Source organism: Anolis sagrei, chromosome 5 (genome assembly GCF_037176765.1).
Source record: "Anolis sagrei isolate rAnoSag1 chromosome 5, rAnoSag1.mat, whole genome shotgun sequence".
Taxonomy (NCBI): domain Eukaryota; kingdom Metazoa; phylum Chordata; class Lepidosauria; order Squamata; family Dactyloidae; genus Anolis; species Anolis sagrei.
Genome location: NC_090025.1, coordinates 141,136,360 through 141,157,987, shown reverse-complemented (window position 1 = coordinate 141,157,987; position 21,628 = coordinate 141,136,360). Strand labels below are relative to the sequence as shown.

The window sequence follows — 21,628 nt, the reverse complement described above, 5'->3', positions numbered from 1 at the left end:
ATTATCCATCTGTTTGGGGCTTCCTCAGGAAATTCTTTCTCATTTCCTTTGGAAACAGATATAGTAAACTGTGTTATTCATATTTTAACTAGAGCAAAATAAATCCTGAAGTGTTTTAGATACTGCTGACGAAACATGTTATGATTTTGATCTTGGGCCAATCTTCTGAAAGTCAGTCCAAGTGAATGCATTCCTATGGCTAATTACCACAAACATATTTTGCTTTGCTGCTTTAAAGTAAACTTGTTATATGTGGTGCAGTTGAATATCATCACTATAGATATGGCAGCACTAAACACCTTCCAAAAGTGTTTGAAGCTTTCCAACATGACGAGATCACATGTAGGTATTGTGATCATGTTGATCACAATACAAACATGATATTAAGAACAATTTCTGTCTAAAGCATTGGAAAGGAACTTTCAAAGAAACAAATAACTTTGAAATATATAAAAGTAATGGAATATTTTAGTAAAGTCTCAAACCCAACATCAAGCTATCAATCAACCCAAGATAGGTGTGTGCTGCATCCCAGTTTTTGTCCTTTCTTTTTTTTTTTTTTACCAAAGCAACAAAACAGTTGTCACATTAAATGCATTCATGCATTCTGTTTTTGCTTTTAACAAAAGGCAGAATAAAATGGGTGGCATGTGTGGAATGAGGTTAAATCCTTCCCCCGTCATTGCGAACTTATAAAGAATTCCTCCACCCACATTCCACTATATTGTAAGACAGCTGTTAGCCCCAGGAAGGAAGCTTCCATTATCCATCACAGGGTAACAGAAGTTTGTTTTTCTTTTTTAAAACATTATTATTTTATTTATTTTCAGTATATTATTCTATTTACAAGAATTTAGAAATGGAAAAGAAGATAGGTAACTTGATCTTTGTTGGTAGAAGAAACTCCACCTTGTGTTCTCAATAATGTTGGAAGATTATTTCCATCAACTGTTGTTCAACTTGAATCCTTTGTCAGTTCAATTGACTTTATTCAAATTAAAAAACCAGTTATTTTCAGATTTTCCAAGTAGACGGTTAATGCTTCCCAATCTTTTTTTGAAAGTATTTGCATCCTGATTCTGTAGCCATTTCGGGGAGTTCCATGAGCTTCGTTTTTCATTCTTCCATAGTTGCAGCTGTCCCCAATATTTTGCAAACTATATCCTGGATGGAGATACCATGTACTGAAAATTTATTGCATAATCTTTTGATATTTATGAATGAGACCTAATAGAAAGGTTTCAGGCTCTAAAATAGTTTCAATGTTTAATATATTTTCCATTGTGTTATCTAAGACTTTCATGGCCGGAATCACTGGATTGCTGTGAGTTTTTCAGGTTGTCTGGCCATGTTCTAGTATCATTCTCTCCTTAGAGCATGATAGTGAAACATGGTCATACAGCCAAAAAAACTCAAAGCAACTAATATTTTCCATTATTTTGTGCATTTTTTTTTAGTTTATGAGCATAGCTACCACATATGGTAAAGGGAACCAACTGCTGCATTACATTTCCAACAAATATTAGGTTGGATTTTAGCTAGTTGTTCTGGCATGTACCAATGATACATTATCTCATAGAAATTGTCATGGAGGCCATAGTTGCAGGATAATTTTCTCCCCCTTTTCCACGTGTATTTCCATGTACTCATTTCAATAGCATGCCCAATGTTTTGTGGTATTTTACTTGATTTTTCTCTGTGGGGTTTTTTAGTAATACTTTGTAGATTCTAGTAATCACATTCTCTTTTCTTTGTAGTTGTAGATCTAATTCTGTATCTGCTTCTTGAATACCCACTTCTTGATCATCTTGCCATTTGAATATATTGGAACCAGCAGATTGAGTGACTTTGGAGTTCCGATAGTGATTCTAATTGTTTCTTATTATTGCCTGTTTTCAGTAGGTTCTCAGGATGTATGTTTGTATTGTAATTTGTGAGAGATTATTGGGGGTGGGTGGTGGTGGTTCATGGATCTCCTTATATGCTATGTTCTCAGTCATGCTCAGTCTCTTATTCCTGTTGTATGTTTTATCATACTAATTTGCTCCCTCCCGCAATGCAGAAAAGTGGATAACATTAATTTCATCACTACGGGGAAAGTCTGAAGTTGTATTTTATCTCACACAGCTGTTTAATATGATGCATAGAAGATATATATATATATAAATATCTTATCCTATAGGAAAATAATAGAATGCAATAAAACTAGTTTAAATAGTTTCGAACAGTAGTTCTCAACCTGTGGGTCCCCAGGTGTTTTGGGCTACAACTCCCAGAAATCCCAGCCCATTTACCATTAGGATTTCTGGGAGTTGAAGGCCAAAACATCTGGGAACAGGTTGAGAACTACTTGCTTAGAATCTAAAACAGTGATGAAGTATTTAAATAATCTGAAAATGCAAAGCAAATAATAATAATAATAATAATAATAATATAGATTGGATAAAACGAAGCTGGTGTTGAAATAAATCAGACTTCAAGGGACGGATATTCTACAAATGAGGTTCTACAGCAGTAAAGGCCCTTTCCACTAGCCTGACACATTGATTTCAGCAATCCCCTGACTTCTGACAGGTATGTATAAAGAGAAATGCACTTTGAAGTTATTAAGCCCTAGGCTATGTAGAACTTTATATGTTATCGCAAGGAATTTTCACATGCCTCTGTGTTCATGGAGGGCATATAACAAGGTGGTTTTAAAAGTCAGTGGGCATGTATATCTCCCTCACACAGTGAGGAAGTTATCTCAGGCATAGGCAAACTAAGGCACAGCGGCACAGAGACCTCTGGAGAGCTCTCAGCCACTGCATGTCTTGCCCTCCTCTCAGCATAAAGATGCAGCAGGCAGGCAGCCCTTCCTTATACTGGGAAGACAACCTGAGGCTGATTGGGCCCTGCTCTGGCCCCTCCTAGTCCCACCCTCTCCTGGGCCCTCCCCTTCCAGGGCCTGCTCTGCCCAGTGTATACCCAGCCATCTTCCCTCCTTCCGGCCGGGCCCGCAATGCGGCCCCAAGGCAAAAAGGTTTGCCCATGCCTGATCTATCTGCTTCTGTTCACTCTGACCATCCAGATGGCAAGTTAGTGTGTTAGGATAAATTGGATCTTGTTCACATCATCAAGTTGCAATGACTGAATTTGATTCTAAGAAAAAAAAACCTCAAATAGAACACATTGGATGCTTCCCTAGACTTGTGATAACTAATTATTTCTATAAACAAATAACTAAATATTTATCATTGTTTGATTTAAGAAGAAGCTTTGCAGAACAGTGAATTAAATAAAATCCAAATCTTTTTAAAAATTGGGCTGATTTGAGGGCAATTGTTTGCCCCCAAATTATCCCAAAACTACATACAAAGACAATAGTTGCCTGCCCTAATCACCCAGCCCCTAAACCTCCCCAAAACAGTGTATAAAATTAATTGGGGGAGGGGACCCCAAATGCAGAAATGATGTCACATTGTTTGTAGGGAGGCTTTTATTAAAAAACCCTGTATGTCTTAAAAATAATTTATACTGTTTTAATGTGATGCTTTTAGTTGTTGTTCAAATTTTCAAACCCCATTTTCCAACAGACCTCACAACCTATGAGGATGCCTGCCGTAGATGCAGGTGAAATGTCAGGAGAAAATGCTTCTGGAACATGGCCATATAGCCTGAAAAACTTACAGCAACCCACGGTTCAAATGTTGTTGGGATTTAATAGTGTCATTTAGTGAGCTGCCTTGGGTCATCCTCCAGGGGAAAGACAAGATATAAATAAATTCATAAATAAATTCATTAGTTAAATAAAATAAGAAGAGAGAGTGCTTGTATTTTTTCTTTGTAATGGAAGACAATACTGTTTACTTGAAGGTAGTGATGTGGACCATAATTTTCTGCATAGCAGAAAATGGCCCTGAGAATGTAACATTACAAGAACAAGCAATTTGTGCTGAGGAATGCAGATTTTTTTCCCCATTTGACCTTCCTGTAACTGTGACAATCAGGGGGAAAAAGCAAGGAAACAGCTGGCCATTGACAGATGGGCCAGTGTTAGAAAACAAAATCTACACAGACACACACACACACACTTGAATTAAAGGACACTGTGTCAGGGACTCTTCATTTAAAATGAGAGGTAATGAGGAAAACAGCATTTCCTCTGTGAATTCCGTATTTGTTCAATTTAAAAGAGAGACAAGGTCATTACAAACAAGAGGAAAAGCTAGCATACCATCTTCACTGGTGTGTGTCTCTGCACCTGCATCCAGATCCACTTCTTCTAAGGTACCATGCTCACTATAGGGGCTATCACTGCAAAGTAAGATGGCACAAATTAATATTTTGTAATTCGAAAATCTAGCAAGCTGCTAGATTTCAACCAAACTCTTCCACAAATATGACTTATCGCTTTGAGGTAAGACAAAATATTGCATCCATCTTTAAATACTTTCACTTGTTCCTTTCTATCATTTCAAAAAAATCTACTCACAGACAGTCTAGATCAGGGCTATCTAAACTTTCCCACTCAGGATTCCTTTTGGCCTGATAATTTTTTTATGTGACCCCCCGGTATATAGATACATAAAAGAGGTATAAAAACCAAACATTTACGATAACAAATCAACATTTGCAAGGCTTGCTAAACAGGCTGATTTTCCTTTTTGTGGAGTTCAGCAGAAGCATCTTCTGCAGAGACCACTGTAAACATGGCACAACAGGTTCATTTAAGTTTCTAAAACAGCCACTAGGTAATATTCAGAAAAAAAAAATTGTAATCCCAAATTGGGCTAAGGCAGTGGTTCTCAACTTTCATAATGCCGCGACCCCTTAATACAGGTCCTCATGTTGTGGTGACCCTCAACCATAATATTATTATCGTTGCTACTTTATAACTGTAATTTTGCAACTGTTATAAATTGTCATGTAAATATCTGATATGCACGATGTATTTTCATTCACTGGACCAAATTTGGCACAAATACCCAATACGCACAAATCTGAATACTTTTGGTGGGAGGATTCGCCATCTGTTTCCAAAAAGAGAAGGACAGGGGGAAAGATCTTCAGCCTTCTCTGTCAAAGGGGTTCAGAAATATGTGTTTTCTGATGGTCTTTGGCGACCCTTTTGAAACCCCCTTGTAACTCCCCCAGGGGTCCTGACCCCCAGGTTGAGAAACACTGGGCTAAGAGAACCCCATTTGGGGTCCAGACCTACAGTTTAAGAACCAGTGATCTAGACCATAACAGATTTATTTATTTAATTACAGTATTTATATTCCGCCCCTCTCACGCCGCAGGGGACTCAGGGCGGATTACAATGTACATATACATGGCAAACATTCAATGCCATAGCCACACAACATATATAGACAGACAGTCAGAGGCTATTTAACATTCCAACTTTTTCTGGCCACCAGGCGAGCTGTCGCTTCACCGTCCATCTGCGACACCGATGAAGTACTTCCTTATTCCCCGCATGCTTGGAGATTTTGATGGCCTCGTAAATTAGTTAAATTACCCTCCCCACATAAGTGGTACCTAAATTTCCTACTTGACAGACGCAACTGTCTTTCGGGCTGCAAAGGTCGACAACAAACTACACAAATTGGTCGGAAGCTCACTTCGACCCAGGCTGGCTTCGAACTCATGACCTTTCGGTCAGTAGTGATCTTAATGCAGCTGATTCCCAGCCAGCTGCACCACAGTCTTGGTGACCTCTCTTTTTCCACAAGGAATTGTTGAGCTGAATAGTAGGACAGGACTCAACTATGGGGTTAGGAAACCAGAGGAATTTAAAATGGATGACTCTTATTTCAGGCTTAAAATCATAGGTTTTTGACAGGGTATCTATAGCCCTCCGAGATCATATTGGGTTGGAACTCTAATCAGTCACCAACATATCTGCTGGTCTTCTATCCTTGTCGTAGGGGATGAACTGGTTGAACCTTTAGAATGTACAAAGCTAGCCATACTACAAATAGCTGTTGGTGTGGCTCACTTACTAAAGGGAGAATTACTATCCTTAGGATGTAATCTTATATACACTTCTGGGACTTATTTCTGAGGACACGTGCACAGGATTGTGTTCCTCTTTATTTCAAAGGCCATGACTTTGTTTTAAATGACCAGCTGTCAGTTCTGAAACAGTAGGATTAACTGGCTTGAACTCTCAGATGAATGCTCTTTCTCTTTCATATCAGTCTAAGGGCCTGATGCTGGTCGGGATCATGCTCTTCTGTCTGCTGTTCTCCTAAATGAGAGATCATAGGATCATAGAGTTGGAAGAGATTTCATGGGCCATCCAGCCTTAGCTTAAAAGCCTCCAAAGAAGGGGTGTTCATCACACAAGGTGAAACACATTCATTTGAAATTGCTGTTGTTTCACCCAGTTGCTTTCTATGGCTGAAAAAGGGGATTTGAACCCTGGTCTCCAGAGGCAGTCACAGTCCAAAACCCAGACCACCACACCACTCTGGCTTTTGTTTTAAATATGTGTCTAATAACTATGGGAGCTGACCCAGAGTTACAAGAATCTGCACATGATTACTGGGGGGCTGAGTTAAGGGTCACTCTTAGAAAACCTGGCCAAAATTACTGAGAAGACAGACTAGAAGACTTACCAATATTCATCACCAGCCATACATTTTTCATAAACCGGGCCATCAAGCTCCTTAATGTCAGGGAAAATGGTCTCATGGTGAATAATGATAGTTTTGATTATTTCATTTACATGAGCCTGGCATGACACTTGGTCTTGTATGTCTGGAACAGGCATCAGTGTTGGACCAAAACAAATGGCCAGGTTATAAGGATCCATCATGTTTTCATCACTGTACTGTGATAGACTGTTTTTAAAAAGATGAAAAAAGGAAGGAAAAGGAGGGAACAAGAAACATACGTTTGACATGGTTTACATATTACTCTCTTAACCTGTTCTGTTAGGTTTCATTACTGCTGTTAGGTTTCATGTACTGCTGTTTCATTAATACACACATTCTATCATATTAAGAAACATTTTTCTGACTGGCAATGATATGAAAATATCTGGCTTACTTCTTTTAAAGAATTATTGTGAATAATCAGTCGAAAATGTAAAGAAGAAGATCAACTTTGAGTGGCTTAAGCACTGATGAGCAAAAATAATAAAGAACCTGAATTGCAAGAAACATTAAAGTAGGTAACCATACATATGGAAACGTTTTTCTCCTCTAAGCAAAGATAAGAAATTATGAGCTTTTAGTGGTAGCTGCTTGGGCGGTGGTGGTGGTGAGGATCCAGCACTTGGTGGGCTACTGTTATACTTTTTCCTAACTCAAAAGGACTATCTCTCTACCCAAAAATGTTGCCATTTTAACTCATACGTGTTTATCCTTCCCTAAACTCCTTTCCTCTCTGAATCATATGGCGTGCTTCCCTGTCTCCCTCACCTGCTACTCCACACCAATATCTCTGGATTCCTCCCTTCATTATTTCCACCTGGAGAGCATCTCCTCCTTGCTCTCCATTGCATCATCTTTCTCTGTGCTAGCACATATCTGTATTCTCACTTCATTTTCTCTTTCCATTGATCTTTGTTTAGCACTACTTCTCAAATATCTTTCTCTTTTCCCATGAACATACAGTGCATCCACACTTCTTTCTGTACTTCTCTAAATGGCATCAGAGAGAAAGACTTCTCTTTACTGTCATTTTTGTTTCTCCACTTCATAGGCCTTCATATTTAATATGTGAAGATTAGAATGGGGCTATCTTAAGAATGGAGTTCTCTGCACGTGTTTCTTTTTTTAAACCAGTTGACTGTTGCCTGTGCCAGACAGGATTTTCTGTAATTAAGAGTAAATTTTTACACACACGCTTTAAAGAAAAGCCAACGGTTGAAATGCATTCAGCTGCTATTTGATCTAATCATTCTGCCTCTGCTATTTTAAGAAAAATGTTGAGAACACATGTGATTTGGTATACTGCCAATTTCTGCTCTGAATTGGTATCACCACAGTTCCTTTCCATCCAGCTTTACTGCAGAATCCGTTTCCTCATGTTAATTTCCTTAGCTCACAACTCTGACAGGCTCCATCTTTCCATTAATGTGTGCACTTTGCCCAGCCCAAGTTTAAGCCATGTGGAAATTTATGCTACTACTGCTATAATAACAACAATAACAACAGCAGCAGCTTTATGTATATTCCATCCTATCTCCCCGACGGTGGATTCCAACAAACAAAACTGCAAACATTCAATGCCTCAGTACAATAACAAATGTAGACATAATATCCCAAAATAACTCCACATGTGAAAATAACATATAACATTACATGTACATATTAAAATAAAACATAACCTATCTAAAAATTATATCTAACATAAAACCTAAATATAAAACATCAATCATCCACATTCATTTACAGGAGCCAACAAAGGTTCACTCAGATATGTGGGTTGGTTTTGTGGCCGGTGGTGTTAATTGGGTTAACACGGATTGGGTTAATGGAGTCCAAATACAATAATAGTTTCCAATCCAAGGTCTGACAATGGTGTCTCATCATTTAATCCTCCTCCTCTCCATATGCTAATGAGCAAAAGTAAGTTTTCAGCTGTTTTTGAAGGAGAGAAGGGGCTATTTTTATTTCTTTAGAAAGTGAGTTCCAGAGGTGGGAACTCATGGAGGAGGCCCTCTCTCTCATTACCACCAACCGTACTTGAGATGTGGGTGGGACCGAGAGCAGGGCCTCCTCCGCTGGCTGCAGTCCCCAAGTTGGTTTATAGGAGGCGATTATTGGGGGAAAAACCCTTCTGATTATTCTTACTATTTCTCTGTATTTCTGTGCACTTTATTCATGCAAATGTGGCTTTACATTAGGAGCACAAAGCACATTTACAAAGTGAGTGATTCTCTCAATGAACAAGTACCTTGACACACTGAGATGTGCTGTCAAAAATGTTAATTCTCTGCAAGATTTTTTGCATTTCCATTTTTTGTGTGTCTGAGTCTAAAAATAATTATTGTATAAAGTCCAATTTTTGTGCCTCAAACAATATATGAAAGGACAATATTGCTATGTAAAACAACTGTTCACTTCTTGTGTGCTAATAAACTTGAAATGCAATACATTGTTCAAAACAATAATTTTCTCATCCTTTGTAAGAAAATAGCTTTCATTATTTTCCTGCTGGCTGAGGAAACTCTTACAATTTCCCCCAGTGAGGAGAAAACATTTGAAATAATGTATTTGTGTTTTCAAAAATAAAATAAGCAAAAAATATGGCCAGAATCTTATATCAGCTATATAATTAAGTATACTAGATACGATTACCTGGATTTGCTCATTCATAAGTGTTTTGTATTTATTGCCACTATTAAGTCACAATTTTAGCCCTACTGCCATGATCATACGTCACCCCTAAACCTACATTACCAGGCACTAGGTACATAGAGAGAAGATACTCAGTTTCCACCTTTTTCTAGTGATTGAAACAAAAATTCAGTATTGCTACCCCATTCTAAAGAACGTACTGGGAAGGGCCTGTTGACATTATTATCACTAAAACTTTCAAGAGCTCAAATTTGCAATTATGCAAACCTCTGGCTATTTTGTTTATGTTTCCATAAATCCCACTTTGAAACCACCCTTTATTGCTACTTCTGACATTTCTCTCCTTTAAAGAGCAAATTTCCATTTTCTTGAAAAATCATTGCTGTCAACAAAATAGCTGTCTTTATGTTATAACAAAGGTGGAATAAGCTTCTTTTTAAAAAATCACCATTAATGTTCTCATGGGAAGATAGAAGTACTTACTGATTGAGGAAGGCAAAGAGGTATCTCAGCACTATAAGGACTGATCTTGGCAAAGTCAGGATGAGTTTACGTATGTGAAGAGCTCTCTCATAGAGATTTTCTATTCCTGTAATGCACAAATAGATGACTTAAATAGTTCTGGTTATGTGATGGCAGCTGAATCCTTTCTGATATTCCCTGTCAGTATTATTTACACAATCGTTCCAAATGCTACAACATAGCCAAAACATGTCTTTTCTTTAGGTCTTTTGTTCATATTTAAAGTAGTTCAGATGGAAGGAAAACATCTGTTCCTTTACTGACCACGATATCTTGCAATTTGAAAGATTCTTTGACACAAGAATCCTTATCCACATTGACTAATCCCAGGGACAAATTATGTATGACTTTATTGAGTAATTCAGAATGTGTTTGCAGGGTTTTTTTAATTGCATAAATTGCCAGCATAGTTTTTTGTGTATGTAAACTGAGGCCCCTTCCACACAGTGGAATAAAATCCCACATTATCTGTTTTGAACTGGATTATATGGAAGTGTGGACTCAGATATCACAGTTCAAAGCAGATATTATGGGATTTTCTACCTTGATATTCTGGGTTATATGGCTGCATGGAAGGGCCTTCAGGCCTCTTTCTTCTCTGCCATATAAAATCCAGATTATCTGGTTTGAACTGAATTATATGGCAGTGTGGACTCATAATCCAGTGCAAAGCAGATAATGTGGATTATATGATTTGATAATTCAGATTATATGGCAGTGTAGAAGAGCCTTAAGTTTCCACTGCGAAGGAACAGGGACTGCAATACTTTTCAAAACGGTCTCAGTCCCAATCTGTCCCCCTGTGCTAGCAATCTGGTAAGGGGGAACCCCTATCTTAAAGGGCAGTACTACAGAAAGACACATAGACTTTGACCTTCATTTACAACCAAGTTAATTATATGATGTTCCACTTACATTAATGGAGTCAGTTTAAACAGAAATATGTTTGCTGCAAGAGCAAATGGTGAGCTTTCATTTTGTTGAACCCCAACTTGCCCAACCTCTCACTATGAACTATACTGGTGAAAAACCATAGTGGCTGCAGTCCAAAAACATTTGTTTTGTTCTACTTTGCTTACACTTTCATTTCAAGTGACAGCAGTTTATACTATTAAATGTGCTCAGCTTAAATTGGACTAGTCCCAACAATAGGTAAACAGCTAATTTTATGGTACATTGGGAGATTCTTCGACATGTCCTCTACACACACACACAAAAATCAATTTATTTAATATTATATTACAAAGAAATCAAAGATAATTATATCCAGTATTCTATTCAGTAAGGGTACTTTCACTGGTAGGCTGAACAGAGAACAAACGTAACAGATGGATATTTCAAGGTGACCAATTTATTTTAAGGATTTTATGTTCATCATAATATTACCTAAACTAATCTATAGTGCTTTCCAGATGTAGTACATAACAACTTCAAGTCAAATTTCCCAATGGACGCTGCTCCAAACTGAGGGTTTGGTCATAGGCATTTTTATTGAGTGAAGAGACTGGAATCAGGAATATATCTGAGTAAAATAGGATGAACACACTAATATCAGATCCCAGGCCAGGAAATATATGGTAGTTAATCTGGTCTTCTGTGCACATGCCTCCTCTCTCTCTACATATATATATCCATGAAAATTCAAATACAGTAAATATAAATGTTACTTACTGACGCAAGAAATAAGATCATTAAATCTTTCCTTAGGAAATACAGGGTTCTCTAGCCCACGGAAATAAAGCTTCAGCACTCCAGCAACTGAGTTAATGTCATGGTTACTTTGGTCTTCGGCCAAAGGATTTTCACCTGTAAAGACAGACCAAGTGAAATACTTACAGACATGCTAGCATTCACTGCACAGATCCAGAACTGTAGTAAATAAATAATAATGTGTGGTTTAATTTTTTTTAAGGCTAAGATAACCTCATTGCTGTTATATCTTAGCCATGCCTTACATTAAACTAGGCCACATGAAGCCCCCATTTTGGGGTTTGGGGCCATTCTGGGTACCCATGAAACTCCTTAACAGTCCCAGAAGGCAGACCCCCACTCCAATCCACTGCAAGTATTCACCTCTGTCTTACATTTTCAGAAAGAAAAGATTGGGAGAGTTATGCAGTATTAAGTTCCTTTTCTTCTATTTACGGACAAAACCCATGTATTTCATAATGTTCCCTTGAATCAAGTTCTAGTAGTCCCAAGACAGTTTCTCAAGAACATTTGTTTAAAGAGTGCAACATTAAATAGGTCTTTGCAATGATTTCCAGTCAAGTCACATACCAAACACAGATTTCACCAATCTGCACATCTTTCTCTAAGCTGAAAGAGTAATTAAAGAGATTTAAACAACATGTGCACTGCAGTGTATTATATTTATAAAGATTGGATTTTAAATACATAGGGAGAAAGATCAAGATTTTGAAAACTATATGTTTTTAAAAGAAGGCTGGCGGTAGATTAAAGGAATAGCAACTGGTTAACTTTCTGCATTTTAATGGCTATATTAACTAGTTAAATGGTGAAATGATTAGCTAGTTAATTGACACATTAACTAGTTTTTAAAAAGAACATTAGCATTTCATTGCAGTTATATTTAATGAAGACAAATCACTTCATAACTTGGACAAATAATATACTCTTTGGACTGTTTAAAGGCATTGACTGGATCAGAGTGAAAGCAAAAAGGCTTACAAGAGCTAGTTCAGACCAAAGTTCTATCTGTTCTGGTCTGGTCAACCAGATGTCTGTGGTTAGCAACAGTACATGAATACAATAGCTCACTCTTGTTACCCAGAAATGTAGTCATATATGCATGCAGTCTTATATACCGGAGATAGCACAGGTAACCATGATGTTCACAGATGGCATTATCCTACATGAATATTCCTAGTCCCCTTTTAAAGCCACCTCTTGGTGGACATTTCAATATCATGTAGCAGATTCCACACTCCGCTTAAAAAAAGATGTACTTCCTTTTCTTTGTCCAGAATTTTCCATTCACCTCAGCTTGGGAGTTCTCTTGGATTCATCGTTTGTAGGAAACCAATAAAAAACCAGTTATGTCACTGGAAAGCATCGGCAAACCGTACTCCCCAGATGCATACACTGTTCCTACCCCACTGACCATGTATGGACATTACCCTTGAGGACAGGAAAGATTACACCACCTGTTGCTGACCTCACCTGTAGATTACCTCACCCTTGAGAGTCCAACCAATCACTTGGCAATTATGTAATCCCCCACTGTTGCTATGCAGACCTTTGCTGAAGAGCACCACAACCCATCATTCACTTCTACACCCTGTCTCCCGCCTGGTCATTATTGCGTCCCGACAATCGTTGAACCTGGAACCCCAGGTTTTGGAGGTGGCCAGGGGAGAATTTGCAGAGTTAAAACTTGTATACCAACTGTGCCTGTACCTTGGGAAGTCAGACTTGGCCACGGTAGTCCATGCTCTGGTTACATTCCAAATAGACTACTGCAATGAGCTCTATGTGAGGTTGCCTTTGAAGACTGTTTGGAAGCTCCAAATGGTCCAGTGGGCGGCAACTAGATTGCTCACTGGAGCAGCGTATAGGGAGCGTACAACCCTCCTGTTAAGTCAGCTCCAGTGGCTACCAATTTGCTACCAAACACAATTCAGAGTGTTGGCTTTGGCTTATAAAGCCCCAAATGGTTCTGGCCCAGTTTACCTGTCCAAACATATCTCCTCCTATGAACCATCTTGGAGATTAAGATCGTCTGGAGAGGCCCTGCTCTTGGTCCCACCTCCTTCGCAGGCGCGACTGCTGGGAATGAGAGACAGGGCCTTCTCAGTGTTGGCCCCTCTCCTGTGAAACTCCCTCCCCAGTGATATTAGATCAGTCCCTTCCCTCCTGACCTTCAGAAAGAGAGTGAAAACGTGGCTTTGGGATCAAGCCTTTGGAAAACAATACAGTGCAATAGATGGATTTGGAATAATGTGCAATAAACTGCTGGAATGGCCTGGATTATGACAGCGGATAGCATGGTTTATAATAGTAATTGTAATGTTTTAAATGTTTAATTTTTTGTAACCTTGTTTTTTAATTGAAATGTTTATTTTATTGTATATATTTTTAAGGCATTGAATTATTGCCTATTTTGTAAGCTGCCATGAGTCCTTTTTGGGGTTGAGAAAAATGGAATACAAATATAGTAAATAAATAAACAAGGTGACCTTGAGTTCCAATATTACAAGAGAGAAAGAGAAAGGGCTTTCTGTCTATCCACACTTTATCCACATAATTGTATAAACCTATGATTTGTCCACTATCACTTGTCACTTTTTGACATTAATCTTCCTAATAGTTTATACATTCCCGGTAGAGAAACTGCTCCAGCATAATAACAATGATGTTTGTTCTTTTCCAAATCTGCTATATTTGTGTCTATAGAGGAAGAACACCATGGCCAGAACATGAAATATAGCTGCATCATAGATTTGCAAAACAGGATTATAATGTCAACCATTTATTTTTGGTTTCTTCCATAACATCCCCTTTTCTACTAAGCCTTTTAACATACAATGTAATGTTTCAAAGGTAAGCGTTCAGATCTGAAACTCTGTGGTGCTCTGTTCTATGAGGAAAACATCAAATGCTCAAGGTGACTGGACAAGGAGGGTTAGGTGAAGCGGTCATATACCACAAAGAACAAGGGAAGATGTGATATTTCTTTTGTTCCTCCCAGAATTTATAAAAAAGTAACATGATCAATGCAAAGACCGTTTCCAGTCATGGCAAAGAAAGGACTACAATGGCAGCTGGGAAGCAAGCAAGCAATAATACGAAAGCCAGAACTGGGCTGAAGAAAACAAATGGATTTAACAGTATCAGTTTCTACGATAAACTAACACTTCTATTTTTACTCTCTGGTTTATGTGATGCTTCTCACCCTAGAAGCATTAACTTTTGGTGTCTTAGAATCAATTGCCCCAGCTGTGCTGGACTCTGATCAGCCTCTCAAGCTGGTTGAAAATGAGATGATTTCCTGCCAGACTTAATGGGAGGGCATTGGGAAAAGGCAAACTGAAGTGCAGGATCATTGAAAGGGAACTAAACAAAAGAGGAATTTCTGGTAAAGTTAGCTCAACTTAGAAAATTAAGTGATGCCGAGAGAAGAAATAAAACAATATAAATATTAAGAATACAAGAAACATGAGGGTGTAGAAATACACAAGTCCTACATTCCCTTGGAACATTAGTAAGCCCTTGTGGACAACCATTTCAAGAAGGTCTGAGACCATAGATTTACTTATGCAACTTAATCTGCTGAGATGCAAGCATTTATTATTGAGATCCATGGCTGGCAGCATAACATTGAATATGTAAAAAAAATGCAAGCAGGCTTTTTTCAAGAACATTAGCTTCGAAGATAAAATTTGTTGTGCAAAGGCTTTGATTTTGGGACGCATTCTGGGATGTTTGGGTTTTTTTTGTACTGTTGTATTAGAGAGCTTAACTGATTTTTTAAAACTTGCTTTTTCATTTTATTGAAAGGAGCCCCTGGTGGTGAAATTGATTAAACCCTTGTTCAGCAGTTCAAATCTGGGGAGCGGGGTGAGCTCCTGTCTGTCAGCTCCAGCTTCTCGTGCGGAACATAAGAGAAGCCTCCCAAGGTAGGTAAAACATCTGGGCATCCCCTGGGCAATGTCCTTGCAGACGGCCTATTCTCTCACACCAGAAACAACTTGCAGTTTCTCAAGTCGCTCATGACAAGAAAAAAATTATTTAAGGAACTGCTTTTCCTTGATGAATTAATTTAGCTAAGAAATTATTCATATTTGACCAAATTAAATAACAGCCAGCAAGATGCCAAAGGAGGGAACATGTGTGTGTACGCACACATAGCTATTACTCATTAAATAATTACAGTTTTATGTGAATCTGCATTAATTGCTGGGATTCAGAAAATCAAATCTTGAATTGGCCACATTTTTGAAAAATCATTAATGTTCTGAATGACCTTCACAAGGAGTTTTAAAAACAAAACACTTCTTCAGAAAGCATAACAAACAAATATTGTCCTATTAACTTAAGTTCACAGAACATAAGAGCCATAGGCAGATAACTTATTTGAACATTAAAAGTCTAGAAAATGCATAGGAAGAGGAAATGGATTAGAAATTGGCAGTGACCATCTCTCAGATTTCTCCAGAGTAAGAGCCTTAATTTCTGTCTTTTCTTACTCCTTCCTGCTGCTAATTATTACTTCCTGTTCCACCACTGTGTATATTCAATTGTTATTCAATTAAGAATGCCTCTCCCTAATCTTACCGTCTTCATGTTTTGTACATACATCATTTACTGTCAAACTGTTCCTTTATTCTAACATGCTTTCATACTTTATTATAGCGAACGTTCAACTTTAGAGCTTCACCATCACCTCTAACTGTAAATGAGATGCAATTCAAGCATTTGGGAAAAAATATGTCCTTGGATTATACTGTTTCAAAATTAACAAGGACAATCACACCTTTGAAGCCAATCACCCCTCCTTGCAATTGTCAATTTTTTTCTTGAACCTGCAAATCTGTTGAAACAGACAGGAGGACTGTAAGTCCATATACTTGTACTGAATACTGAAGTGGAGTACTGTATTTTTAAACCCTAACATGTTGGGTTACCTTTCAAGTTGAGAAAAGAAAACTATGATGGAATACTAAGGCAAATCCCATCCCATACTCCCATCTACATTCTGATATGATGACCAAGCATAACCAATTGCTGGAAGCTGCATATTTTAAAAACAAGAAGAGTTTTACTCATTGATGTTGTCAAGGGTTTCCATGGCTGGACTCACTGGATTGCTGTGAGTTTTCCAGGTTGTATGGTCATGTTCCAGATGTATCATCTCCTAATGTTTCACCCACATCTATGGCAGGCATCCGCACAACCTCTAAGGATGCCTACCATAGATGTGGGCAAAATGTCAGGAAAGAATGCTTCTGGAACATGGCCATACAGCCTGGAAAACTCACAGCAACCCAGCTTTAATTATTCTTTTCGAAATTTCTATGTCTTCCTAGAAAATTACAACTTTTCATACAATGACAGACAGGTAGAATCATGTGCAGCCAGATATCTTGCTTCCTCCACCTCTGGTTTTGTACCAACCCACCAATCTGGGCTTCCTAGGAGGCATTTTCTTATCAGAACACCATTATATGCAATAATGATTAAGTTTCAAAGAATGGAATCATAAAAGCTTAGAATGCTGGATCTTATATTACTGAAATGGAACAAAATATGATTATATATGCGTGTGGGGGAAAATATAATCACCTCTCTCAAATGAATTTTTAATATCATTGACTTCCACCTGGGAACCAGACACTCTGAAAATGCCTTGGTGCTGAAGACCTGAAAAACAAGAATAATAAAGAAATATGAGAATATACATTGAGTATTAAGATTCAAATCTATGGCAAATGGAAAATAACAACTGACATACTGTATATACTCTATACATGGGTCAATGCTGGTATAGGGACCCAACACAAACGTTATGACACAGGATAGAGGCAAGAAGCTCCCACCCCCATAATTTTGGCCCTAAAATCTGTCCTTGACTCATATGTGAGATCAACTTATACATGAGTATCTATCAGGCATGGGCAAACCTTTTTGCCTTGGGGCCACATTTTGGGCCCGACTGAGAGCTGGGTCAGGAGGGAGGGCAGCTGGCTGGCATGTGCTGGGTGGGACAGGCCTGGGAGGGATAGGGCCTGTGAGAGGGTGGGGCTGGACCCGGATCATCCTCAGGTTGTCCTCCTGGCATAAGGATGGGGCTGCTTACCCCATTCTTATGCTGGGAGGAAAATGAGACATGCGGCAACTGCCCTGATCTTCCTCCCGTGATCTTTGGGCTGTCCTCTCATCATTATGCTGAGAGGGTGAGATAGGTGATGCCAAGAGTGGTCCGGAGGGTTTTCTGCTGGTGTGTGTCTTCCTCGGGCCATTTTCTCAACATAAGGACGGGGCCTCTTGCATTGTCCTTATGCCAGGAAGAGGGCAAGACATGAGGTGGCTGAGAGCACTCCAGAGGGCTCTCAGCTGCTGAGTGCCTTCTTCCCCAATCCTTTCTGTATAAGGATGGGGCGGACCACTGTGTCCTTATGCCAAGAGGACAGGGAAAATAAGGCGGGTCATATCCAGCCCCCAGGCCTTAGTTTGCTCATGTATGGTATATATGGTATTCATTTATTAGCATTACATCCCGTTTTGATAATTGTCAGGTCCTCTAAAAAGTCTACAATAATTTGAGACTGCATTATGAGACACTAGTTCCAACTTCTAGTTGCTCTCAGAGCTTGACGCAAAGCAAGAGCACCTCCTTGAAACAGCCCTTCACTTTCCATTGCCCACATATTGCTTCTCCCATTATTGTGTAAAATTCTAATATTACTTCTTACTGTTGTTTTTCTTGAACCCTGCTGGTTTGATACTTGTTTCATTCCTGTTCAAGCTGTTTTACTATTCTAGTGACTCTCACGCTTTGCTATGGTGAACCTCTCCCCAATGGTTCACCATTTCAACCTCAAATATGTAATTAGGATGTAGTTCAACATTTAGGAAGAAAGCATAATAATTAACCACAGTATTCTTAAGAAACCATCAACCATCAGGAATAACCTATATGGCATCTGAGAACTCACCATATAAGTTGATAAATCGGATGCAACTTTCTACTATGAGGGGGATTACTTGTCCTGAGTCCTGGTGGGAAACAAAATCAACCTCATATCTATCATAAACAATACAAGAGAGTTTTTTTCTCTGCAAATAAGAATTATTGCTATCAGTATCCTTGCAGATTCAGACCCATAAGTATCCCTAGAATAACATGTTTATGAGACATGCATTTCAAGAGTTAAACACCTTATGTAAAATAAAAAAAAACCTATCTGAACTGATTTATCACCTTCAATTTTGTCTGAAGCAAATAGAAATGTGAAGCTCTTGTGGTACATTTATGGTGTGCTTTTACTGGGACAGCTAATCAGACTCGATCAAATCACCTTTTGAAACTAAGCTGGCCAAATGCTATCACTGAGAAGGAATCCACACTGGAATTGCTGAATGTTGCCTGGAAAACTAAAGTGCTAGGTTTTCTCCAGCAAACATGGACCAATTCAAAAGTATCTATCTGAGTCTAGCAAACCCTTATAAAGAACAGTCTATGACTGAAAACACATGAGCATTTCTCAATAGTTAGGAGGCAACAAAAATCTACAAAAACTAATCCGGGATTTTCAATTCACCAGCATTATACCTGATGCCTGATGTGCGAGTTCCTTCGTCCTCGACTGTGTAATCAGAAAAAAACAAAAGAAAAACAGGATGAAAACTTTAAGCAAAGAAGTAAAAAAAAGGCTTCATATAGCATGAGAACTTTCTTAACAATCACAGGAAACCAAAACCAGTGTTGTGTTTTTAGAACCAGTTCAATGTAATATTAATTTGGGATGCTCTTCTTAATTAATGGAACTAAAGCCTGCTTCAAAATTTGTCTTCTATGAATAGGCTAATCATATTTTGTGAACCTATACTCTGAAATATGTTTACTTATTTCTAAAATGCATGAAATAAATATCTTATAAAAATATATTATAAAAAACTGTACAATTCTGTCAAACATAGTAAGCCTTGGAATCTTCTGAAAAGCTTTAGCCATTTATGGCTATAGCGCAACCCACCCTCCCCAGCATGTATATAGTCAGTAGAAGGGGCTGTAGCCTCAGCTCCTTCACTGCCTATAGCCGCCAAAGAAACCAAGGCATGATAGAAAGCAGGGAGGATGGGCAGGTATGTGCAAATTTCACAGATGACCACTTGAAGGTAAGTAACCATTCCTTCTTCTTCGTGGTCTCTGTGAAAATCACACATATGGTAGACAAGCAAGCTCTGTAATTTTCAGAGACCACAAAGAAGAAAATGAAGTTACTTTGCCAACACAACAGCTATCTTTAATTATAGAATACTAAAAAGATAAAACTATCTGGATTTGTACTGAATTCATGCTTTGCTGAGGTACCTCATGGGTGTGGCTGCAGAAATCGGGCTCTTTCTTCTACTTACTAACCCATCCCTCATGCTCGTAGCCTTTAATAAGCAACTTCATTTCAGAGAATTTGGATTTTGACTGAATAATATTTCTATGCATCTACATACAAACACGTACCAATGTTTTAATAACACAAAACAGAGCATGCTTTGTTCATTTATACAAAGGCAGTGAAGTGCAGGTCCACAGTTTTTGGTCCTGTTCCAAAATACCAACTAATGTACTTCTTGTTCAGTCTACATCGGGTTATAGGAAGCAGTAAGTAGCTGATGTCTGCCATTCCCACCAAGTACTTTCTAGTTGCAACTTAATAAGGTGTCTGGACTACTTCACACACACACTTTTCTTCTTGAACCTCAGAGCTCCCTAACCAAATGCAGACCATATTCAAGTTACAATCTGGCTAAAAGGGCTGGTTCTTTGCTTGAAGATCCAGAGACACGTCTACAGTGAGATCTGTGTATGGAGGTCAGAGGACAGTATGTGAGCATTACTGAGCATGGCTTCAAGTTCCTGGATTTCTTTGAGCTACATAATGAACTGAATAATATACCTATCTTTGGGTAACAACATCATACTCATTAAGAACTTTAGCAATATAAAACATAGGAATGCTTTCAATGTCTTACCTTGTAGTCATATATTCTGCTCTATGACCTAAAATATAAGGGAAGAACAATTTTAAACTTGTGGCACTAGAACTGCTTTTCCTATTAATATTTAATTTAATATTTAACTCATCATCAGTTTGTTAATGTTGTGTGCCTTCAAGTGGTTTCTGTCATAACTATGATAACCCTACCTTCTCTGTGGTAGCCCCCCGACTCTGGAGCTCTCTCCCTAAGGACATCAGACAAGCCCCAACGTCGGCAGTCTTTAGGAAGAGCTTGAAGATCTGGCTGTTCCAGTGTGCCTTTCCAGAATAGGAAACTCCCAGCATCATGTCCCAAATGCACTTTACCAGAGATTTAAGATGGCCTGCACATCGCACCTACCCTAAAATCCTTACATTTCACCTGTCATGTCCAGCACTTTTAATTTATTCATTACATTTGGCCCGGCCCCAGTTTTAAATGTGTCATGATGTATTGTTTTTGATGTTTTACTGTTATTGCTTTAATGTTTATTGGTTTGCTTTATGAGTTTTATTGTTGTATTTGTTATGCTGTTGTTTTTATTGAGGGCCTTGGCCTTTGTAAGCCGCATGGAGTCCTTCGGGAGATGTTAGTGGGGTACAAATAAAGATAATAATAATAATAATAATAATAATAATAATAATAATAGTAATGCAAACCTATCACAGAGTTTTTCTTAACAAAATTGGTTCAATGTGGTCTTCCTCTGAGAGAGTGTGACTTCCCCAAGGTTACCAGCAAGGTTTCCATGGGCAAGCAGTGATTTGAACCCCAGTTTCCTCGAGTTCTGTCCAACACTAGTACACTAGACTGGCTCCCTCTTTTTCAATACTCAGTTATTTTTTAACTACAAATATTCACATTTATTTCATGATACTTATATTTGCATACTGAGGGAACTGTTTTCCAACTCTATCATGAGTTTCTAAAGCCTCCCTTTTATAAGAGTAAAGGGTTTTCACTGTGTAAATTAAGCAGAACAACATTTCAAGCAGTCTTCTCAATTCACACACTGCCTATTATAATGTGCTATTCAAAGTTTAAATAAGGAGAAAAAGGTTGCCAGGCTGGGAAGACACACTGCCAAA

The 21,628-nt window shown here is 38.4% G+C and overlaps 1 protein-coding gene across 2 annotated transcripts in view; it reads right to left on the bottom strand.

The window, feature by feature from the left end:
• SRGAP1 (SLIT-ROBO Rho GTPase activating protein 1) overlaps window positions 1-21,628 on the bottom strand; it is a 135,294-nt gene that overhangs the window by 11,910 nt on the left and 101,756 nt on the right. For both annotated transcript variants that reach the window (XM_060777533.2, XM_060777534.2), the window contains exons 11-18: window positions 20,535-20,562; window positions 19,114-19,147; window positions 18,497-18,557; window positions 17,124-17,201; window positions 11,490-11,624; window positions 9,780-9,885; window positions 6,606-6,830; window positions 4,217-4,296 (exon numbers count right to left, since the gene is read on the bottom strand). In XM_060777533.2, the coding sequence (XP_060633516.2) occupies window positions 4,217-4,296; window positions 6,606-6,830; window positions 9,780-9,885; window positions 11,490-11,624; window positions 17,124-17,201; window positions 18,497-18,557; window positions 19,114-19,147; window positions 20,535-20,562 (747 nt within the window). The remainder of the gene's footprint in view (window positions 1-4,216; window positions 4,297-6,605; window positions 6,831-9,779; window positions 9,886-11,489; window positions 11,625-17,123; window positions 17,202-18,496; window positions 18,558-19,113; window positions 19,148-20,534; window positions 20,563-21,628) is intronic.